The following is a 20,192-nucleotide window of genomic DNA, read 5'->3' on the forward strand; positions in this document are numbered from 1 at the left end:
CCTACCCAGATTGTGTCTAATTCTTCCCAGAATTTGGTGTTTGCGCTTCTAGGTTGTAATTTGCCCAGGGAAGCCATTATCTGCTGTCTCTCACCTGGAGTAAAGGGTTTATAATTCGCTTTTGGCTGCGCATCTGTTCCCCCTCGGGTTACTGGCGCTAAATTGTATTCTAACGCACCCCACCCTGCCGGAGGGGCGGTTGGCCCCTGCTGTGTGGGCTCGTAAGGGGGTAGGGGATCAGTTTCCCCCCTCCCTTGTTGTTCTCTCAACACGTGGTTGTGTTTCTCCAGTTCCCTTACTCTAGATTCCAATTCCCTGATCTTCTCTTTGTCTTCCTTCCACTTTTCAGTAGAGGTGCCTACTTGTTCAATTAGTCCTGCTAACTGATGTACTAACATTGTCCCTATCCTTTTAGTCTTGTTTCTCTTCTCTTTGTCTATCCAACCCCTATGTTGTTCTAAGGTCTGGGAAGTGTCCCAGCCGTCCGTCTTCATCTTTTTTATCAACACTTGTCTGTCTGTCATATATGTCTCGATAAGAGAACCTGCAGATCCCCTTTTTGTATCATTGCCTGCCATCGCGCAGACTTCAATACCCCCGGTTACTATGAGTAAAGTGTGCTCTCTACTGGAGGGACTTCACTACCCCCCAGCCACTATTATTACTCTAGCACCGTCTGTATGGCCGCAGCTACCTCCTAGCAAAGTGTGCTCTCTACTGAAGGGACTTCACTACCCCCCAGCCACTATTACTATTCCAGCGCCGCGCTATCGCTACCGTCTCTCAGGGTTTGACTTATACCCACAGTGTCCACCTCGGCAACGTGCTTCTCCACTGGAGTTCGGCTCTAGGTCAGAGTTGATCAGCTCCTTTTCCGCACCGCTAATAAGACATTGGACAGCCCAGTACCCAACTTATGCTCTACTTTCATACAAGAACTCTGCGTTTGTTCGCCACTACAGAGTTCGGGGTTAGCCGATTTCTGCCACTCATGCTTCACAATCCTTAGTGCCTTTGGTGCATCAATACCCACTTCAAATCCTAACCTTCGCATGGGAGATTCCTCCTCTTGACAGCCAGTCTAAGGCTGGGCGTTTGGGGCAGCACTACCTTGTCCGTTTGTTGATCAGCACAAGCCACAAATCCTTAATACTATCAGCAGTTAGTACCAAATCTGATCTATTATCATGTCACTATACAGTCAAGACTTATATCACTATGCTTATCTCTGTAGGTATCTTATTTTAAACTGCACCTTTTGACCTGTCTGACTCCTGCAGATTCGAAATGATCTTTACCCCGGCTTTCCGATCGAGGCCTTCGATCGGAACTCACCAGAAGTAAGATCCTGCCGGGCTACGCCAATATGTTGTGGGAAAAAATCAACCACTTCAGGAGTCAGACTTGCTGTGTTCAATCAGTGCAGTTTATTGTTACACAAAGCTTCGGGAGAAAGCGTACGTACCCCGCGGTACGGTAGCCAGCCTTTCTCCTGGTTTGAATGGCAGTCATTCATTTTATACTTTGGGTTCACAATGAGCCCAGATACAAAACAATTATCACCTTGTTATCTTTAAACATTTTATAGATTGTACATCGCTATTTGTAAGCGTTTTGCCATTTACACATGGCCACAAAGAGGTTTAACAGGTTACAGGCAGCGGCAGGAAGGTAGTATCGATTGTCCCTGTGTTTTAGGAAATGGCCCAAGACATTCGTATTAGCATATCATTGTGTACACCTTGGCTGAAGTCAGCTTTCTTCAAGTGGTGTCCCGCATTTATGTATTTCTTAATCTTTCTATCTGGCTCCCTTTGTCCTGGATCTGTTCCTATCTGTCCCACTGGCACCCTGCTGGGCTCCAGGCATCAGTTATGTCTGCTTTACTCTCTGTGTCTCCATCTTGTGTGTCAGGCAGCCATCTTGTGTGCCAAGTGCCCTTCTGAACCATTTCCCACTTCAATTTCTACGGAATGGGATCCCGCTGCCAGAAAGATCTTTTGGGTACTCGGGTGGATTGAAAGAAAACAGCGTCTTACCGTATCCGGATGGATAAAACCTTCTGTGCTCCCAGAGTCGATCAGGCATGGCGTTTCACACCCGTTAACCAGCACCTACGTCGTTGCCTTTTGGAGCGTCCGGGGCCGCGACTGATCCAGGGTCACCGAAGCCAGTCACGGTTGCTGCACGGGGCGTTTTCTTCAGGCCCCGTGGAGCCGTCCATGCTGGGGTCCTTGGTTGTCAGCCAAGATGGCGGCGTCCACGGATCGCACGCAGTCGGGGGCGGACAAAATGGCTGCGCCCATGAATCGCACGTGGCCGGAGGGTCACAAGATGGCGGCGCCCATCCCCCTCGCATGGAGTCCGGGACCCAAAATGGCGGCGCCCGTTGGCCGCACATGGATCATTGGGGGGGTTGAGTCTGTGGTCCCAGTTCTCCCCCAGAGATTGCGGCGACCCCCCGGGACTGGCACACCGCTGAATAGTGCCCCTTCTTGCCGCAACTTTTACAGATGGCCGAGCGGGCCGGGCAGCGCTGCCGGGGGTGTTTCGACTGCCCGCAAAAATAGCAGCGGGGCCCCCCCCGGGTGGTCTGATGCTTTCGCCGCGCAGGCTTGTGGGGTGATGGGGGTTGCCGGGGAGTCGGTCGCAGCGGGGGTCCATGGAGCCCAAGGGGCTGCTGCGCGCTCGGGGGCATAAGCGCGGGCATTCTGTGAGGCCACATCGAGGGAGGCCGCAAGGGCCCGTGCCTCCGTGAGCCCCAGTGAGTCTCTCTCCAGCAGTCGCTGGCGAATTTGGGATGAGGTCATAGCTGCTACAAAAGCATCCCTGATTAGGAGTTCCGTATGTTCGTTAACCGTCACCGGTGGGCAGTTGCAGCTCCTTCCCAATATTAGTAGCACACTGTAGAAGTCGTCTAGCGATTCGCCGGGGATTTGCCGTCTCATCGCGAGTTGGTGGCATGCGTAGACCTGGTTTACGGGCCGAAAGTAGATCCCTCTCAGCAGGGTTAGCGCCGTCGGGAAATCCTCTGCGTCTTCGATGAGCGTATAGATCTCCGGACTCACCCTGGAATGCAGGACCTGCATTTTCTGGTCTTCTGTAGGTCTGCTGGGGACTGTTCGGAGGTATCCCTCAAAGCAAGCTAGCCAGTGTTTAAAAGTGGCCGCTGAGTTTGCTGCTTGGGGACTGATTCGTAGACACTCCGGGGCGATCCGGAGCTCCATAGTCCTTTAAAGTGTGCGTAATAAATTGTAGCACAATCAATCGCTCACGAGGCGAGAAGAGATGAAGTCAATCGATGGCTTTATTACGCAGACTTGTTCCCCAGCAGCTCGGTTACAGAATGCGGCTGCTGGGAGAACCCGGGTTCTTATACTCCGCCTTACTGGGTGGAGCCAGCAGGCGGCAGATCCAATCAGGACCCTGTGTTTGTCCACCAATAGCCTCACGGCATCACTGGGTACTGTACTACCCCTAATACATATCACCACAGTCACCTACGGGGTCTCGGTCTTCCAGCGTGAGATGGACTGAATGGTTGACCGATACGGTTTACGGGCAACATTCCCGTATCTCGATAATGTCACCATCTGTGGCCACGACCAGCAGGACCACGACGCCAACCTCCGAAAATTCCTCCAGACCGCAAAGATCCTTAACCTTCCATACAACAAGGATTTAGCACCGACCGCCTAGCCATCCTTCGTAGTGCGAAATGGAGTTATAGGCCCCGACCCTGAACGCATGCACCCCCTTATGGAGTTCCCCCTCCCTCACTGCCCCAAGACCCTGAAGCGCTGCCTAGGGTTTTTCAGTTACTAGGCCCAGTGGGTCCCCAACTATGCGGACAAAGCCCATCCCCTGATCCAATCCACAGCTTTTCCGCTGTCGACGGAGGCCCGCCAGGCCTTTAGCCGCATCAAAGCAGACATTGCAAAGGCCACGATGCACGCCTTCGACGAGTCCCTCCCCTTCCAGGTCGAGAGCGACGCATCTGACGTAGCTCTGGCGGCCACCCTCAACCAAGTGGGCAGGCCCGTGGCCTTCTTCTCACGTACCCTCCATGCTTCCGAAATCATGGTATCGACTCCTCAGTCGAAAAGGAGGCCCAGGCCATAGTAGAAGCTGTGTGACATTGGAGGCATTACCTGGCCGGCAGGAGATTCACTCTCCTCACTGTCCAACGGTCGGTTGCTTTCATGTTCGATAATGCACAGCGGGGCAAGATAAAAAACTATAAGGTCTTGCCGGGGAGGATCGAACTCTCCACCTACAACTACGAGATCTTGTATCATCCCGGGAAGCTAAACGAGCCTCCTGATGCCCTGTCCCGCGGCACATGTGCCAACGCACAAGTGGACCGCCTCCGAGCCCTCCACGAGGACCTCTGCCACCCGGGGGTCATTCGCTTTTTCCACTTTATCAAGACCCGCAACCTGCCCTACTCCATCGAGGAGGTCAGGACAGCCACCAGGGACTGTCAAATCTGCTCGGAGTGCAAACCGCACTTCTACCGGCCAGAGAAAGCGCACCTGATAAAGGCTTCCCGTCCCTTTGAACGCCTCAGCATGGACTTCAAAGGCCCTCTCCCCTCCACCAACCGCAACACGTACTTCCTGAACTTGATTGACGAGTACTCCCGGTTCCCATCCGTCATCCCCTGCCCCGACATGACCACAACCACTGTCATCAAGGCCCTCCATAGCATCTTTGCACTGTTCGGGTTCCCCACCTACATACATAGTGATAGGGGGTCCTCCTGTATGAGCGACGAACTGCGTCAATTCCTGCTCAGCAAGGGCATAGCCTCGAGCAGGACGACCAGTTACAACCCCCCGGGGTAACGGACAGGCAGAGAGGGAGAACGGAACGGTCTGGAAGACCGTCCTACTGGCCCTACTGCCCAGGAATCTCCCAGTCTCCCGCTGGCAGGAAGTCCTCCAGGATGCCCTCCATTCCATCCGGTCACTGCTTTGTACCACAACCAACCAGACACCTCATGAACGTCTCCTTGTCTTCCCCAGGAAGTCCTCCTCTGGGACCTCGCTCCCGACCTGGCTGGCAGCTCCCGGACCCTCATGCTCCGAAGACACGTACAGGCACACAAGTCGGACCCGTTGGTCGAAAGGGTCCATCTTCTCCACGCTAACCCCCAGTGCGCCTACGTGGCGTACCCTGACGGCCGACAAGATACGGTCTCCCTACGAGACCTGACGCCCGCTGGAGCCCCACGCACACCCCAGCCACCAGTCCCACCTTCCCCTCCACCAGGGCACCTTACAGGAAGATCGGTCCTTCCGCCGGCCCCGTCTAGGCCCCTCCACCAACGCACCCCGCAGGCGCTCCCTTCCTGGGTCAACCGTTTTCCCCACCAGCGCCGTCTAGGGGTGTCGAAGCTGCCACGGAGATCGAAGCCATGCTCCCGGAGTCACAGATACCCGAGCCGCCACCGGAGTCACCACCAAGGCTCCGATAATCACAGAGGACGACCAGGGCCCCCGATCGACTGATAGTAAATTTAAATCATTAATTGTAAATAGTTATTAGAATTGTAAATAGCTACAAAACGCTGTACGGAGGTATTATGGTACCTCCATAACTAATTCTACCACGTTGCCATGATTGTAGTATCAGGCCACCACCCCCGCAGGACTCTTTTTTAACAGGGGGTCAATGTGGTAGTAGAGGTATTACGGTACCTGGTAATGCAGGAACACCATTGGTAGGAACTGTATGCTTCCTATTGGTCAAGATGTATGGTAGCTCCGCCCTGCTAGGCAGGGTATAAGAGCCTGTGCCACCCCAGCAGCCTTCATTCTGTACCTGAGCTGCTGGGGGAAACAGCTAGCTTATTAAAGCCTTCAGTTGGACTACAACCTCGCTTTAGCGGTCATTGATCATGCATCACACTGTTGCTATTTATGTTTGTGTTCCCCCACCCCCCCAGGACAAGGCTGCGCACAACCGCTGGGAGTGGGAGAATACTGGAGGGAGACTGTACCCTCATTGTACTCCAGCAGAGGGCACTAGACATTGTCGGCGGGCTGGAGGAGAGAGAGGTCGCCGATGCAGAGGTCGGCGGCACACGAATGAGACGCCCTGCCTGGTTGCGGATCCTCATGACAAATGTGTGGCCACCCCAACCGCAACCCCCCACACCGCAACCCCCCTTACCCCACACCCCCCTTACCCTACACCCCCCTCATCCCAAACCCCATACTCCAACCCCTCACCCCAACCCCCCTCACCCCAGCCCCCCACACTCCCACACCTCCCCTCACACCCACACACCCCAACCCCCTCACCCCACACACCCTACACCTCCCTCACCCCCAAACCCCTACCGCCCTCACCCCACACCCCCAAACCCCTACCCCAACACCCCTTACCCCACACACACCCATCACCCCACATCCACTCACCCCAGCCCTCACCACCTCCACACCTCACCCCCGTCTGACTGTCTAACCATACATGCTGTCTTGTGTCTTACAGGACCAACTGGTGATGGTTCCAGCCCAGCCCCCAGCCAGTGCCAGGGCCGGTGCCCACCAGAAATCCTAGCACCGACGGGGAGAGCAGCCGGAACATCAGCCCTCTGCCAGATACGACCCAGGGGACCAATAACCAGGAGACTGAGACCCAGGAGACTGATACCCAGGAGACCACTACCCAGGGGACCAATACCCAGAAGACCAATACCCAGGAGACCCCGGAGTTCGGATCGGATGAGGACATAGACTTTACGTCACAGCTATCTCCAACACCCTCCACCATCTCAGAGACTATCATCTCGGTTGGGCAATTTAGTGAAGAGGCTTCTGGGACACTCACTGGTGCGCACCACACAGCTGTCCCGGTACAGCAGGTGGAGGTAGGAGCAGCCGAGCGGCCGGACGGTCGGAGGGCAGCCCGGCCCCAGCAACCAGCTGCCGCCCAAACGGGTCCCGGGCTCCTGGAAGTTCCAGTCCCATCCATAGTTCCGGTGCAGGCAGAGCCACAGGGACGATCGAAGGGGGTGACGGACGGCTTCCAGCACCTGCAGACGCAGGTGGAGAAGTCCATCTGCGTGCAGGAGCAGGGGTTGGTGCCGGTCATGCGTGCCACACAGGCCGAAACCGCACGGATGGCGTACGCGGTGGAGGCAATGGGGGCGACGGTGTCGGGCATGGGTCGGCGTGTGCAAGGTCTGGGGCGTTCCGTGTAGGCGGGACCCGTGGCCCAGGACAGGGCTGCCCACTCACAGGCAGCCATGTGTCAGAGCCAGCTGCAGATTGCAGCGACGCCCCTCAGTGTGGCCCAGTCACAGCAGGCCATGGCTGAGAGAATCAGCGCCATTGCCCAGGTGCTGGCCAGCGTCGCACAGACCCAGAGGGAAGTGGCCCAGTCCCAGAGGGAGGTAGCGCAGTCCCAGACGGAGATGGCCCATTCCCTGTGCTCCATGGCCGCAACATACAAATCCTTCTCGATACTAGAGCAGGCATCCAGGACTGAAAGCGCCATCTGATATGGGGGGGGGGGGGTCGGCTCCACTCCCACCCCCATCCCATGGAGAAGCCCGGGGGCCATTGGGCCCCCTGAGGGAGGAGGTGCTGGGGCCCATGCCGGTGACTCCTGCAGGGGAGGTCCTGGAACAGTGCAGTAACTCAGACTCCCCCCCCCCCCCCCGGTCCCTGGTGCATCTGGTGGGCAGCGGGCAGAACAGGGTGGCACCATGCTACCCGGGATGTCCGACGAGCAGCCGGGCCCATCCAGGCCGGGCCACCCCAGGAGACGTACACCAACGGGGACCCTCGTCGCGGGCAGGAGTCACAGCAGTCCGCCTCCACTCCTGCTGTACCGTCTGGGGAACCACCTAGGCGTAGTGTTAGGGCCCGTCAGGCCAGAAAACTAGACACCAGTTAAGTTGGCGCAGGTGCAGGGCACAGTTTAGTTACAGGGGCCAGGAAACAGACTGTATATCCCTCTTCGCATTAAACACATGTTAACACCGTTGAAACCTGCCTCTGTGCTCCGTCTAATGGGTGTGGGGGTGGGGCAGTCAATGATGACCACTGGGGGTAAGGGGTGGTGGGCGAGAGAGACCCAGTGGGTGGACCGTGCAGCCCCCCTCTCACCCGACCATCCCCATCACTCTGTCCCCAGCTATTCGACAGGGCCATGTGGTGGACTGGGTAGCTCGCATGCAGTGATCACCCAGGTGGAAGGTGCTACTGTGGGCATGAGTCAGACATTGTCTAACGATGTGGAGCTCGGAGCTCATCGCAGATCAGGCTATCATCCTCCATCCCATGGACCAGGCACGTTGTCACTGCCAACACAGTGCCCCGGCTCGTAGTACCGCAGGTATATATAATGGAGGGGGGTGTGCATGTGGTTGTTTCGGTGGTGTGGGAGGTGTGGGTGGTTGGTGGTGTGGGAGGTGAGGGTGCCTGGTAGTGAAGGCGTGTGGTATTGTGGTGTCCGTGCCCTGCCTGGACCCCCCCCCCCCCCCCCCCGGGGAACCACCCCCGGCCTAGTTGGTGAAACGTGTGTCCACTAATGTGTCCCATGCTCGCTGGCCCAGCCGATGGCGTAGTGCGGCCTCCTGTGCATGGCCAGCCTCCATGCCCCGCCCAATGTCCCCCTCCGCCTCATCCTCCTCATCCTCCGAGATTGCCCTTGCTCCACATCCTCCTCCAGCACATCGCCCCTCTGCTGGGCAATATTGTGGAAGACGTAGCAGACCACCATGATATGGCCGACCCTCCTGGCCTCGTACTGGAGGGCCCCACCCGAGCAGTCCAGGACCCTGCATCTTCAGCATGCCAGGGCACCTCTCAACCACACTCCTGGTTGCACAATGGGCATCATTGTAGCGGTGCTTCGCCTCGGTCTGTGACCTCCGTATAGGCGTCATCAGCCACGACCGCAACGGGTAACCCGTCGCCCAGCAACCAGCCCCGCAGCCCGGGGGGGGGGGGGGGGGGGGGTCACAGATTGTGCCATCATGAACGTGTTATGTACACTGCCTGGGGAAATCGGGCGCAGAAATGCAGGCTCCTCAGCTGGTGGTCACAAAACACCTGAATATTGATGGAGTGGTACCCTTTCCTGTTCGTGAACAGCGGCCTGTTATCCGCAGGTGGCCCATAGGGCGACGTGCATCCCATTGATGACCCCCTGGACCTGAGGCATCCCGGCGACAGCAGTAAAGCCCGCTGCCGGGGCATCCTGGTAGGCGCAATCCGCAGGGTACTGAATGTACTGATCCGCCTGGGTGTACAAGGCATCCGTAACGGCGCAGATGCACCTGTGTCCTCCCCTACTTCCCTGCGGTGCCAGGTGGGCCATCATGTGGCAGATGTATCAGACAGTCTCCTGGCTCATCTGCAGTCTTCTCCTGCAGGCCAGGTCTGGGAGATCCTCAAAAGACATGCTTGCGGTAGAAGTGTGGCCACATCTGGTGCCTCCTTGGCAGCACCACCACCACCTCCTCCTCATCGTCCTGTTCCCCCTCCTCCACCTGTCGGGCGGGCAACCCTCCAGCCTGAGTGGCTGCCACGTGCCCCTATGCAGCCCGCCCCTGTGCTGCAGCCTCCGCCGCCTCTTTGAGACGCCCCTGCTGACACTGCCACAGGGTTGCATGCCGGGCAGCGGCCCCCGCCACGGCGGCCAACATCGCTGGTTGGTGACCCAAACATGGTAATCTACAGGGGGTGAGGTGCACAACTGGGTGCCATGGGCTTACATGGTGGCCCCGGTTGTCACCGCGCGCCCCAGCCACGCATGTCCCCCAACCCCACACCCCGGCCCTGTCAGTGCCCACGGTCCTGGTGCCCGTCCCTGCTGCCAGGGCCACCGTTTGATGACACTGCCCTCACTGCAGGCTGCCGTCAGTGCGGCCCTGGTTGTTCCACCGATGGGTGTCGCCGGTTGAGTGGCCGGGAAGGAGGGCCACATGGTTGTTTCCTCTGCGTCCACCCAGGGGCCGGGGTGGGTGGACAACAAGATGGGCACCGCAATGGCGTTCGTTGCGTGGGCACCGCCCGTCGTATCGGGGGCTCCCCGGCTGCTCGGACTGTTCCCCCTCTCCCTTCACTGGCCCTGGATGCCCCCCCTCCCCCCGCAGAAAGCACGACCAGTGTCCGATACGGGAGCCCGCAGTCCCCCCACGGCAACTCCTACCTCCTCTCGGAGCCGCCTCAGCCAGAAGAGAGAGAGACGGTTTCAGTTCCCGTGATAGCAATCAGCAGCCAGAAGCATAATTATTGGTTTAATCCCAAGAGCCTAATGCACCAAGGAGAATTCTAAGAAATCCTCGTTGACACCCGTTATTGACAAAAGTCAAATCTCATTGTTGATTTAGCTACTCAATTTGTCCAAGGTGCAGAATCCAAAACATAATTTGGCTTGAAAAGCTAGCTGATTTATTTAAAGAACAAGCACAATCACACTTCTACATTGGACAGAATGTAATCTTTGCCTGATATTCCTTATATTTTCTGTCATCTTGATCACATTAGAAAAGTTTAACATTGAAGGTGATGGCATTTTGCAGGAATTGGCAGAAGCTTACAGATTTTGCAAATGTTTTGAGATTGATAATATCTGACTGGGTTCAAATGTGGCTCATGTATGGGATTGCCCATGTTATTTACAGACTTTCTGGCTGGGAGAATGGGGAAGATGAAATTATGATTTCATAAATTTCATAGAATTTACAGTCTGTTAGTATATTAGAAGGTGCATTAACTAAAGCTTGGTAAAATTAACAAGTGGGCTGTTGAGTTGAAAGGTCAGGTGAAGCCCCATGATGCTTATTGGTTGGATGTTCATTGTCACAAATAGGCGGAGGTGCCTGAAACAAGGTGCCATGTGGGACGCCGGGATCTCCAGTGACAATAACCCAGTGGTTCAAGTCCTCTTCAGCTCGATGGCTGTCATAGAAGGTGTTGGTGGTGATTTCATGCTCTCTTCCAAACGCTGTCCTGCAAAGAGTACATAAAATATTCTGAGCGGTTTAGGTTTGACCATTCAGTCCTTTGTCACATGAACTCAATGATATCAATTTAGCTGAAAAGAGGCAGTTGTCAAAGCTTTTCATTTTGCACTCATCTGGATAGAATCGCAAGTCTACCAAATCTCAAAGGGAACATTTATATTGCATAAGAGGGTGCTGCTTGGTAGGCAACTGGATTCTGATTGGTCAAGGCATTGCCATGAGGAATGAACCAGGGAATAGCTGTCACCCTCGGTTTTTGTTTGGTTGCAAAAAGAGAAATGCTCCCACTGATTCTGTTTACGCCTCCCGCTGCCTCGGGAAGGCAGACAGCATTGTCAGAGACCCCTCGCATCCAGGCTTTGCCCCCTCCAGAACCTTCCATCAGGCAGAAAATACAGAAGTCTGAAGACCCGCACATCCAGCCATGGGAACAGCTTCTAGACTCCTCAATGATTCTCCCTCGGACTGATCTGTTCCCTGTAAGACACTATTCACCGCACCCTATGCTGTTCTTGCTCATGTCGTATTTGCTTTGTTTGGCCCTTGTTTCGCGCTGTAACCAATTACTTATCTGTCAATGTACTTTGTTGATTATTCTACTGTGTACGTTCCCTTGGCCGCAGAAAAATACTTTTCACTCTACTTCGGTACATGTGACAATAAATCAATCATTCAATGCATGGAGATGATTCTTCTGTTTGCAGAGGACAGGGCCCTGTGTGTGACCATATGTAGATTCTGTGCATGGATATATTGGCCTTGGAGGGTGCAGCGCACAGTCATCAGGATAATGTTGGGGCTAAAAGGATTAAACTATGAGGACAGGTTTCATTCACTGGACCAGTATTCCCTCAAATTTAAAGATTAAAGAATGATCGGTTGAGGCTTTTAAGATGATTAAAGGAGTTGACAGGGTAGTTAGAGTGAAACTATTTGTGTACAGACTCAGAGCTGGGGATCTGTTTGCTCCCTGTTTGGTTCTCCACTGCCTGGTAGCCTGGTGAGGATTTTCATTTCAGAGTAGGTGTAAGCGAGGTCCTGGGCTCGGGGTGAGAGTGCAGGTTTTGGGAGACGCCCTGGGTTTAAGAGGAGGACTTGGTGATGTTATTGGCAGTGGAACTTGCAGGGAGATTCATGTTAATTTAAACCTTATGATTCCATGATCCAGAGGCAAATCAGACCCACATGACACCAGCCAGTGCAAAAACTGGCTCATGTGACCAGGTTTTGCTGGAGGTGGAAGAGGTTGCACAGAATTGGAAAAAGGTAAGCTCGAGTTGGATCTGAAAGTTGTTTTAAAGGAACAGATTGACCAGAACTGGCCATACAGTGCACAGGGCTGTGACTGAAAGTTTGGATAACTGTGATTGAGGGGTATCCACGCCATCAAGACTGTTGCGAGCAGTGCTGAGGTGGCTCTGCAGAAGAGCACCATTTTGGTGAAGAGTGCGCGCATGCAATGCAGGTTGGTTGGGAGCTGCTGTCAGATGAGAATCAAAGAACAGGAGCTGGAATTCGGGGGTGGCACGGTGGCGCAGTGGTTGGCACTGCTGCCTCACGGAGCCAAGGACCTGGGTTCATTCCTGGCCCCGGGTCACTGTCTGTGTGGAGTTTGCACATTCTCGCCGAATATGCGTTGATCTCACCTCCACAACCCAAAGATGTGCAAGTTAGGTGGATTGGCCATGCTAAATTGCCCCTTAATTAGAAAACATAATTGGGCACTTGAAATTCATTTAAAAAAAACAGGAGAAAGAGCTTCCGGTGGCGATCGCGAACGGAGCGGCCGCAGCAAAAAGGCTCCCGCAGATCCACGAAATTGCGGCTTTCTGGGGGGGGGGGGGGGGGGGGGGGGTGCCCAATGGGTTATTAAAAAAAAATTAAAGTCCCGCAAAATCGGCCCTGCCTCCCTCGCCCTGCCCAGGCGCCAAAGCTCCGTTCCACGGAGCTGAAGAGAAAAAGAAAAGAAGGGAGACTAGTCCCGGTGTGCTGCTCGTGGAGGAGGAGTGGGGATCACAACAAGAAACTGCTTGAAAGTCGGAGCACAGAGAGGATAAGACAAAAACAAAATAATATTTTTTTATTCAACATTTTTTTTTCCTCGCCTGAAAATTAAAAAAACTTTTTTTTTCCTTAAACTTTCGAAACAAAAAAAAATTTTTTTTGCAACAAAACCCAGCAAAAAAAGAAAAAGGCACATAACAGGAATATGCCTGCAAATAATAATAAATTGGGGGATGGCACGATGTAAGAAGGAGCAGCAGTGAAGGCGAAGGAAAAAAGCAGGAGCTGCGGCCACCCAGGCAGTCGACCCCACGGGGCGATGCGGAGGTTCAGGCGAACCAGGAAGCGGAAAAGCTGGCTAGCCGAGCAGCGGATAGGACGCGGAGACCAACCCCCCACCCCCCCCACACACACACAGGGGAGGAATGGAGAAGCGTCCTGAAAACGGAAATAAATGTGAAAAGGAGGAGATAAAAACAGAGATAAACGCCATGAGGGAGGCACTCAGGACGGAGCTCCACACAATGATGAAGGAGATACTGGCGGAGTCAACGGACAAAATGCAGCGAACCATCGATGGCCTGGAAAGGAAGATGGAGGCGCAGGAGAAAACGATTCAGGAGTTGGAGAGGGCTGCCTCGGACCAGAGCGACAGGATGGTAACTCAGGAAACCGAGATGAAAAGGCTGGTAACGACCCAAGGGAGCCGAAGAGGGAAAGTGGAGGACCAGGAAAATAGGTCCAGATGGCAGAATGTTAAAATAGTGGGTCTGCCAGAGGGGATGGAGGGCAGAGACCCAACAGGATACGTCACCCAAATGCTGGGCAAGCTAATGGGAAGGGAGAAATTTCCAAAGCCCGCAGAAATCGGCAGGGCGCACAGGTCGCTCCAACCCAGGCCCAAAGCCGGGGAGCAGCCCAGAGCGATTATCGTGAAGCTGCACAGATTCCAAGACAGGGAAAAATTCCTAAAGTGGGCCCGGCAGACGAAATCGAGCACGTGGGAAGGGAAGATCATAAGGGTGTACCAGGACTTGGGGGGCGGACCTGGCCAAAAGAAGGGCTGAATTCAAGAGGGCCAAATCAGCACTCTACAAAAGTAATGCGCAATTTGGGATGTTCTTCCCAGCCAAACTCTGGGTAACATTTGAGGGGAAGGAGCTGTTTTTTAACACCCCAGCAGCAGCGGAGGAGTTTGTTAGAGCGAACAAACTGGGGGAGGAACAGCCACAAACGCCATCATCAAAGCGACGGGGATGGAAAAGAAAGGAAGAATCGGAACAAAGAGCGGAGGGCGGACCGCAAACAGAGACAATAAGATCACGAACTGTACACACTTGTTTGGTGTACTGCGCGGGACTGTGTTAACTTGTTCATGGGCTCGTTCCATCTCTCAATGCAATGGGGGGTAGCGAAGCAAGGTGAATGAGGGTCAGAAAGGCGGACAGGAGGGCGAGACAAGGGCTAGCAAAAGGAAGGTAAAACAGGACCAGAGCAGGGCAAGTACTGGGAAGGGGGCCACCGTGCTAGCGGGGAGGGCTAACACGGGAGGGCAAGAAGAAAGGAGGACCGCGGCGCACTTCTCAGGGGAGAGGGAGCACCTGACACAAAGAGGGGGGGACAGGGCAGAAGAGGGGAAGAACACGGGGGGGGGTTAGAGGAACAGGGACTATGGGGGGGGGGGGGGGGGGGAGAGGAGTCGGGGGAGAGCGCAGAACAAAAGAGAAGCAAAGAGAAGGGTGAGGTAGATAAGCAGCATGAACACAGGCCTCGGCAGGCATGGAGCAGGGCGAGGAACCAAGATGGTGCCACAAACAGCCACTCGGGAGGGCTTCAGGGCGAAGGGAGAACCTGGAATGCAGGGGCGCAGCCACGTGGTGTACACATAGCTGCCGGCTACGTTGGGTGCCCCCAAGACAAAAGGAAACCCCGGAGCCCTGGGGCCCGATCTCATGGCGAGAGCGGCAACCATGGCAATTTTGGACGGGCCCCTAACGAAGGGAAACCCCGGAGTCTAGGGGCGCGTCCACCGGGTAAGTATGAGTGATCCCACAGGACCGGGGGTTCGAAAAGCCCCCACCAGGATTGTTAACTGGAACGTAAGGGGACTCAATGGCCCGGTGAAAAGTCTTCACCCACCTAAGAAGCCTAAAAGCAGACATAATCTACCTACCAGAGACGCACCTGAGGGAGAAAGAACGAAAGCTGGTAAGAAAGGGCTGGGTGGGATAGACATACCACTCATGTACGGGACGAGGGCTAGGGGGGTAGCAATATTAATTAGCAAGAGGACAAGGTTTGCGGAAACCAAGACAGTTACGGACCCAGGGGGACGGTACATCATGGTCAGCGGTGTCCTGGAAGGGGCACCGGTCGTACTGGTAAATGTATATGCTCCCAACTGGGACGACACAGAATTCATAAAGAAGACCATGGCAGAAATCCCCGACCTTGACACACACCGACTGATCATGGGGGGGTGACTTCAACTGTGTACGGGACCCACTGACCGACCAATGAAACCCCAGAGCACGGAAAAAAACTGGCATGGCGAGGGAACTAGGAGCATTTATGGAGCAGATGGGGGCGGTGGACCCATGGAGGTTTCTGCACCCGGGAGAGAAGGAATTTTCATACTTCTCACAAGTACACAAGGTATACACTCGTATCGACTTCTTTGCAGTGGGGAAATCGGTGCTTCCAGGGATCACGGGAACGGAGTACTCCGCGATCGTTATCTCCAACCACGCTCCACACTATATGGATGTGAGGTTGGAGACAGGCCGGGCCCAGCGTCCTACATGGAGGCTGGGCACGGACCTCCTGGCCGACAAGGCCTTCTGTCAAAAAACATCGCGGGCCATAGGCGACTACGTTAGTAACAACCAAAACGGGGCGGTCTCACCCTCCACGTTCTGGGAGGCACTGAAGGCCGTGATTAGAGGAGAGATCAAAGCCTACAAGGCAAGTAGAGATAGGGAAGAGAGGGTGGCCAGGCAACAACTGGTGGACTCCATCCTGGAAGTCGACAGAAAATACTCCGAGGCCCCGACCGTAGAGCTACTGGCGGAGAGAAAAAAGCTGCAATTAGACTATAACCTGCTATCCACTAGGAAAGCAGTGTAACAACTCAGCCAGACACGGGGGACCTTCAACGAACACGGAGACAAGGCTGGCCGCCTATTGGCTCACCAGCTGAGAAAGCAGGCAGCCACAAGGGAAATAGAGCAGGTAAAGGACAGCAGAGGCAGACTGGTAACAGAACCAAAGGAGGTCAATCGGGCATTTGAGACCTTCCACTGGGGACTGTACGCCTCCGAGCCCCCCAACGGGGGCGCGGGGATGAAACAGTTCCTAGACGGACTGGAACTACCAGTTGTGGGGGAAGACAGACGGGGGGAGCTGGAAGCACCAATAGACCTGGGAGAAATCTTGGAGAGCATCAGCTCCATGCAGGTGGGGAAGGCACCGGGACCCGACAGGTTCCCGGCAGACATCTATAAAATAATTTGCACCAGTCCTGGCCCCACACTTAAGGGACATGTTCGCAGACTCACTGGCAAGGGCACCCTGCCCCCACGCTAGCGCAGGCCACAATTTCACTGATACCCAAAAAAGATAAAGACCTGATGGAATGTGGATCATACAGACCCATTTCACTGCTGAATGTGGATGCGAAAATACTCACAAAGGTCCTGGCCAGAAGGCTGGAGGGCTGTGTACCAGAGATGGTCGCAGAGGACCAAACGGGCTTTGTCAAGGGTAAGCAGCTCACAGCGAACATCAGATGGCTGCTGAACGTAATAATGACCCCCCCTGGGGAGAGAACACCAGAGGTGATCGTCTCCCTGGATGCAGAAAAGGCCTTCGACAGAGTCGACTGGAAATACCTCCTCGAGGTACTGGAACGGTTTGGGCTAGGAGCGGGCTCCATCGCCTGGGTGAGGCTCCTGTACAACGCTCCCAAAGCGAGCGTCCGAACTAACACCATCAGCTCTGAATACTTCCAGCTGCAGAAAGGAACAAGACAGGGCTGCCTCCTGTCCCCACTCTTGTTCGTGCTAGCGATCGAACCCCTGGCGATAGCCCTGTGGGACACGAAAAGCTGGAAGGGAATCCAGAGAGGAGACATAGAGCACAGAATCTCATTCTATGCAGATAACCTACTCCTTTATGTCTCGAAGCAACAGGAGGGACTGAAGGCAATATTGCAAATACTGAAAGAGTTTGGAATCGCCAGGGGTTCGAACCTTCTCGGGCTACAAACTTAACCTGGGCAAAAGCGAGGCATTCCCAGTGAACCCAAACGGGGGAGGGAGCGAGCTGGAGGGGCTCTCCCTCCAGGTTAAAAACAGCTCAGAACAGATTCCGCTACCTGGGGATCCAGATAGCCAGAGAATGGACACAGATCCACAAGTGGAACCTGACCAGCCTGGTGGAGGAAGTAAGAAGAGACCTTCAAAGGTGGGGCTCACTCCCACTCTCTCTGGAGGGGAGAGTGCAGACGATCAAGATGAACGTACTGCCAAGGTTCCTCTTCCTGTTTAGATCCATTCCCATCTTCATCCCCAAGGCCTTGACCTTCCGGGCCCTGGCCACAGCACCACTCCCATTCTCCTCAACGAGATACACAAGCGGCCACGCTGAGAATGTGGGCCCAGCTGAGACAACACTTCGGGATAGCCAAAATGTCTCCCATGGCTCCCATATGCGGAAATCACAGATTCCCCCCAGGCATGCTGGATACCACCTTCAAAAGATGGAGGCGGGACGGGGGCACATTGACGGTCGGGGACTTCTACGTAGGGCAGACTGGCAACACTGGACGAACTGACGAGGAAGTGGAGGCTAGCAAAAGGACAGAAAATGACAGCAAATAAAACACTTCCTCTGCAAAGAGACAGTCGGGTCCCCCAGGGCCCCAGAAACCACACTACTAGAGGACCTGATAGGCACAAGCAACGAGAAGGGGGGGGGCTATGTGGGACAATATATGGACAGCTACTGGACAGAGCCCGGACACCACTGGACGAGACCAGACAAAAATGGGAGGACGAACTGGGGACAGAGGTAGGATGGGGACTCTGGAGCGAAGCTCTGAGCAGGGCGAGCTCCACCTCCTCCTGCGCAAGGCTAAGCCTAATGCAGCTGAAAGTGGTGCACAGAGCGCACTGACCAGAACCCGAATGAGCAGGTTCTTCCTGGAGGTGGAGGACAATTGTGAGCGGTGCCAGAGGGGCCCCGCCAACCACACCCACATGTTTTGAGCTTGCCCCAAGCTTGCTGGGTTCTGGACAGCCTTCTCCAAGGTTGTGGAGGTGAGGGTGAAGCCATGCCCAATAGCGGCAATCTTCGGGGTATCGGAGCAGCCAGAGTTACACATGGGGAAGGAGGCCAATGCCCTCGTTTTCGCTTCCCTAATCGTACGGCGGAGAATCCTGCTCGGCTGGCGATCGGCAGCACCACCCACAGCTGCAGACTGGCTCGCTGACCTTTCAGAATTTCTTCACCTGGAGAAGATTAAGTACGCCATCCAAGGGTCTGAGAAAGGCTTCCTGGATACTGGGGGGCAGTTTGTTGGTCTGTTCCAAAACCTGTTCGAGGTCAGCAACGAGGAGTAACCAAATAAGAATTTTTTAAAAACACCAAGATAGATGAGGTACCAAAAGACTGCGCAACCCGGGGGAGGGGGGAGCTTTGTGGCTGACGTATGGTGCCGTTATTTTATTTATTCTTTCACAAGATGTGGGCGTCTCTCACAAGGCCAGGAGTTGCTGCCCATCCCATACAACCTGGAAACTGAGCAGCTTAGTGACCATTTCAGAGGGCAGCTAAGTGCCAACCTGACGCTCAGTGGACTGCCTCGTAAATCTGTGAGAACTGCCTTTGTTGCATTTGCAATTTAATGTGTAATTTGTAGTTTATATTAATTGCAATTTGCCTGTTAATTCAGGGTTAATTTACAATGATAGTTAAAAGTTATAACTGAAATATTGTTCATTAGTTATCTTATTGGGATCGTTCAGTAAATTCAGTTTGTTTGGTTTCTTGGTCTCCACAGGGAATCAAAACCATTTTCAAAACAGAGATCGATAGATTTTTGTTGGGTTAGGGTACTATGGGGAATGGAATCAGGGCAGGTAGGTGGAGTTAACACTGGATAAAAGCAAATTACTGTGGATGCTGGAATCTCCCCTTTGCTTCCCCCTTCCCCTCCGCCCACATCTACATCTGTCACAGTTTACCCTCTGATGTTAGTTTCTCTGCTGTTTGGCCTTTCACACCTTTTGTTTTCTCTGGGGACTGCCATTGGTTTCTATGGCTATTAGCAACCCGTTTCCCTGGGTTCTTGTGGCTATGACTCATCTTTCATTCTCACTCCACAGTATAAATATTTCCCACTTTCTCTGTCTTATAGCTTTGACAAAGGGTCATCTGGACTCAAAACGTTAACTCTTTTCTCTCCCTACAGATGCTGCCAGACCTGCTGAGATTTTCCAGCATTCTCTCGAGATGGAGTTAACATTGATTTTCTTGTGAAATGATGGATTAGGCTGAATGGCTTGCTCCTTTTTCTGTCATTAATGACATTGCCAGTTAATAGAAATGAATATATAATGGAATTCTCAAATTATTACTCATCAGTTGGTCTTTTGATAAACTAATCCTTACCAGAAGGAGTACTTCTGCAGTGCGGCTAAAGCCTGGTTTGTACGGGTATGGTTGATAAGTACTTTAATATTTGCCTGGAAAAGTCAAGAGTAATAAAATCACACATGTTAAAAAGGCCATAACAAAAGCATATAAAGCACACTGGTTCATTCCTGGAAAGACAGAGTTGGAATGTATAGAAGCTACGTAAAATTAATAAAGAAGCTTGGTTGGACCTAACTTAGAATCATCGGATAGAATGGTAACAACAGCATATCTTATGACAGAACGTGGCCATTCAGTCTCTGTCAATCTCTGCAAGAGCAATTCAGCATGTCCCACTTGGCGCATTGTGTGCCGTTCTAGCCTCCTTATTGTAAATATGGGGCGGAATTCTCCGCCCCCCCCGCCAGGTCGGAGAATCGCCGGCGGGCCACGCGAATCATGCCACGCCGCCCCGATGCCAGGACGCGATTCTCCGCAGAGCAAAGAATCGGCGCCACTGGGGCCGGCGTGGTCGGCACAGCGCCAGTCGGGGTATGTGTCGACT

The 20,192-nt window shown here is 54.0% G+C and overlaps 1 protein-coding gene across 1 annotated transcript in view; it reads right to left on the reverse strand.

The window, feature by feature from the left end:
- Nucleotides 1-10,389: 10,389 nt before the first annotated feature.
- Nucleotides 10,390-20,192, reverse strand: part of cfap161 (cilia and flagella associated protein 161) — a 45,906-nt gene continuing 36,103 nt past the window's right edge. The window contains exons 6-7 of the mRNA XM_072468754.1: nt 19,664-19,737; nt 10,390-10,973 (exon numbers count right to left, since the gene is read on the reverse strand). Coding sequence (XP_072324855.1) covers nt 10,754-10,973; nt 19,664-19,737 — 294 coding nt within the window. The 3' untranslated portion in view covers nt 10,390-10,753. The remainder of the gene's footprint in view (nt 10,974-19,663; nt 19,738-20,192) is intronic.

Source organism: Scyliorhinus torazame, chromosome 12, assembly GCF_047496885.1.
Source record: "Scyliorhinus torazame isolate Kashiwa2021f chromosome 12, sScyTor2.1, whole genome shotgun sequence".
NCBI lineage: Eukaryota > Metazoa > Chordata > Chondrichthyes > Carcharhiniformes > Scyliorhinidae > Scyliorhinus > Scyliorhinus torazame.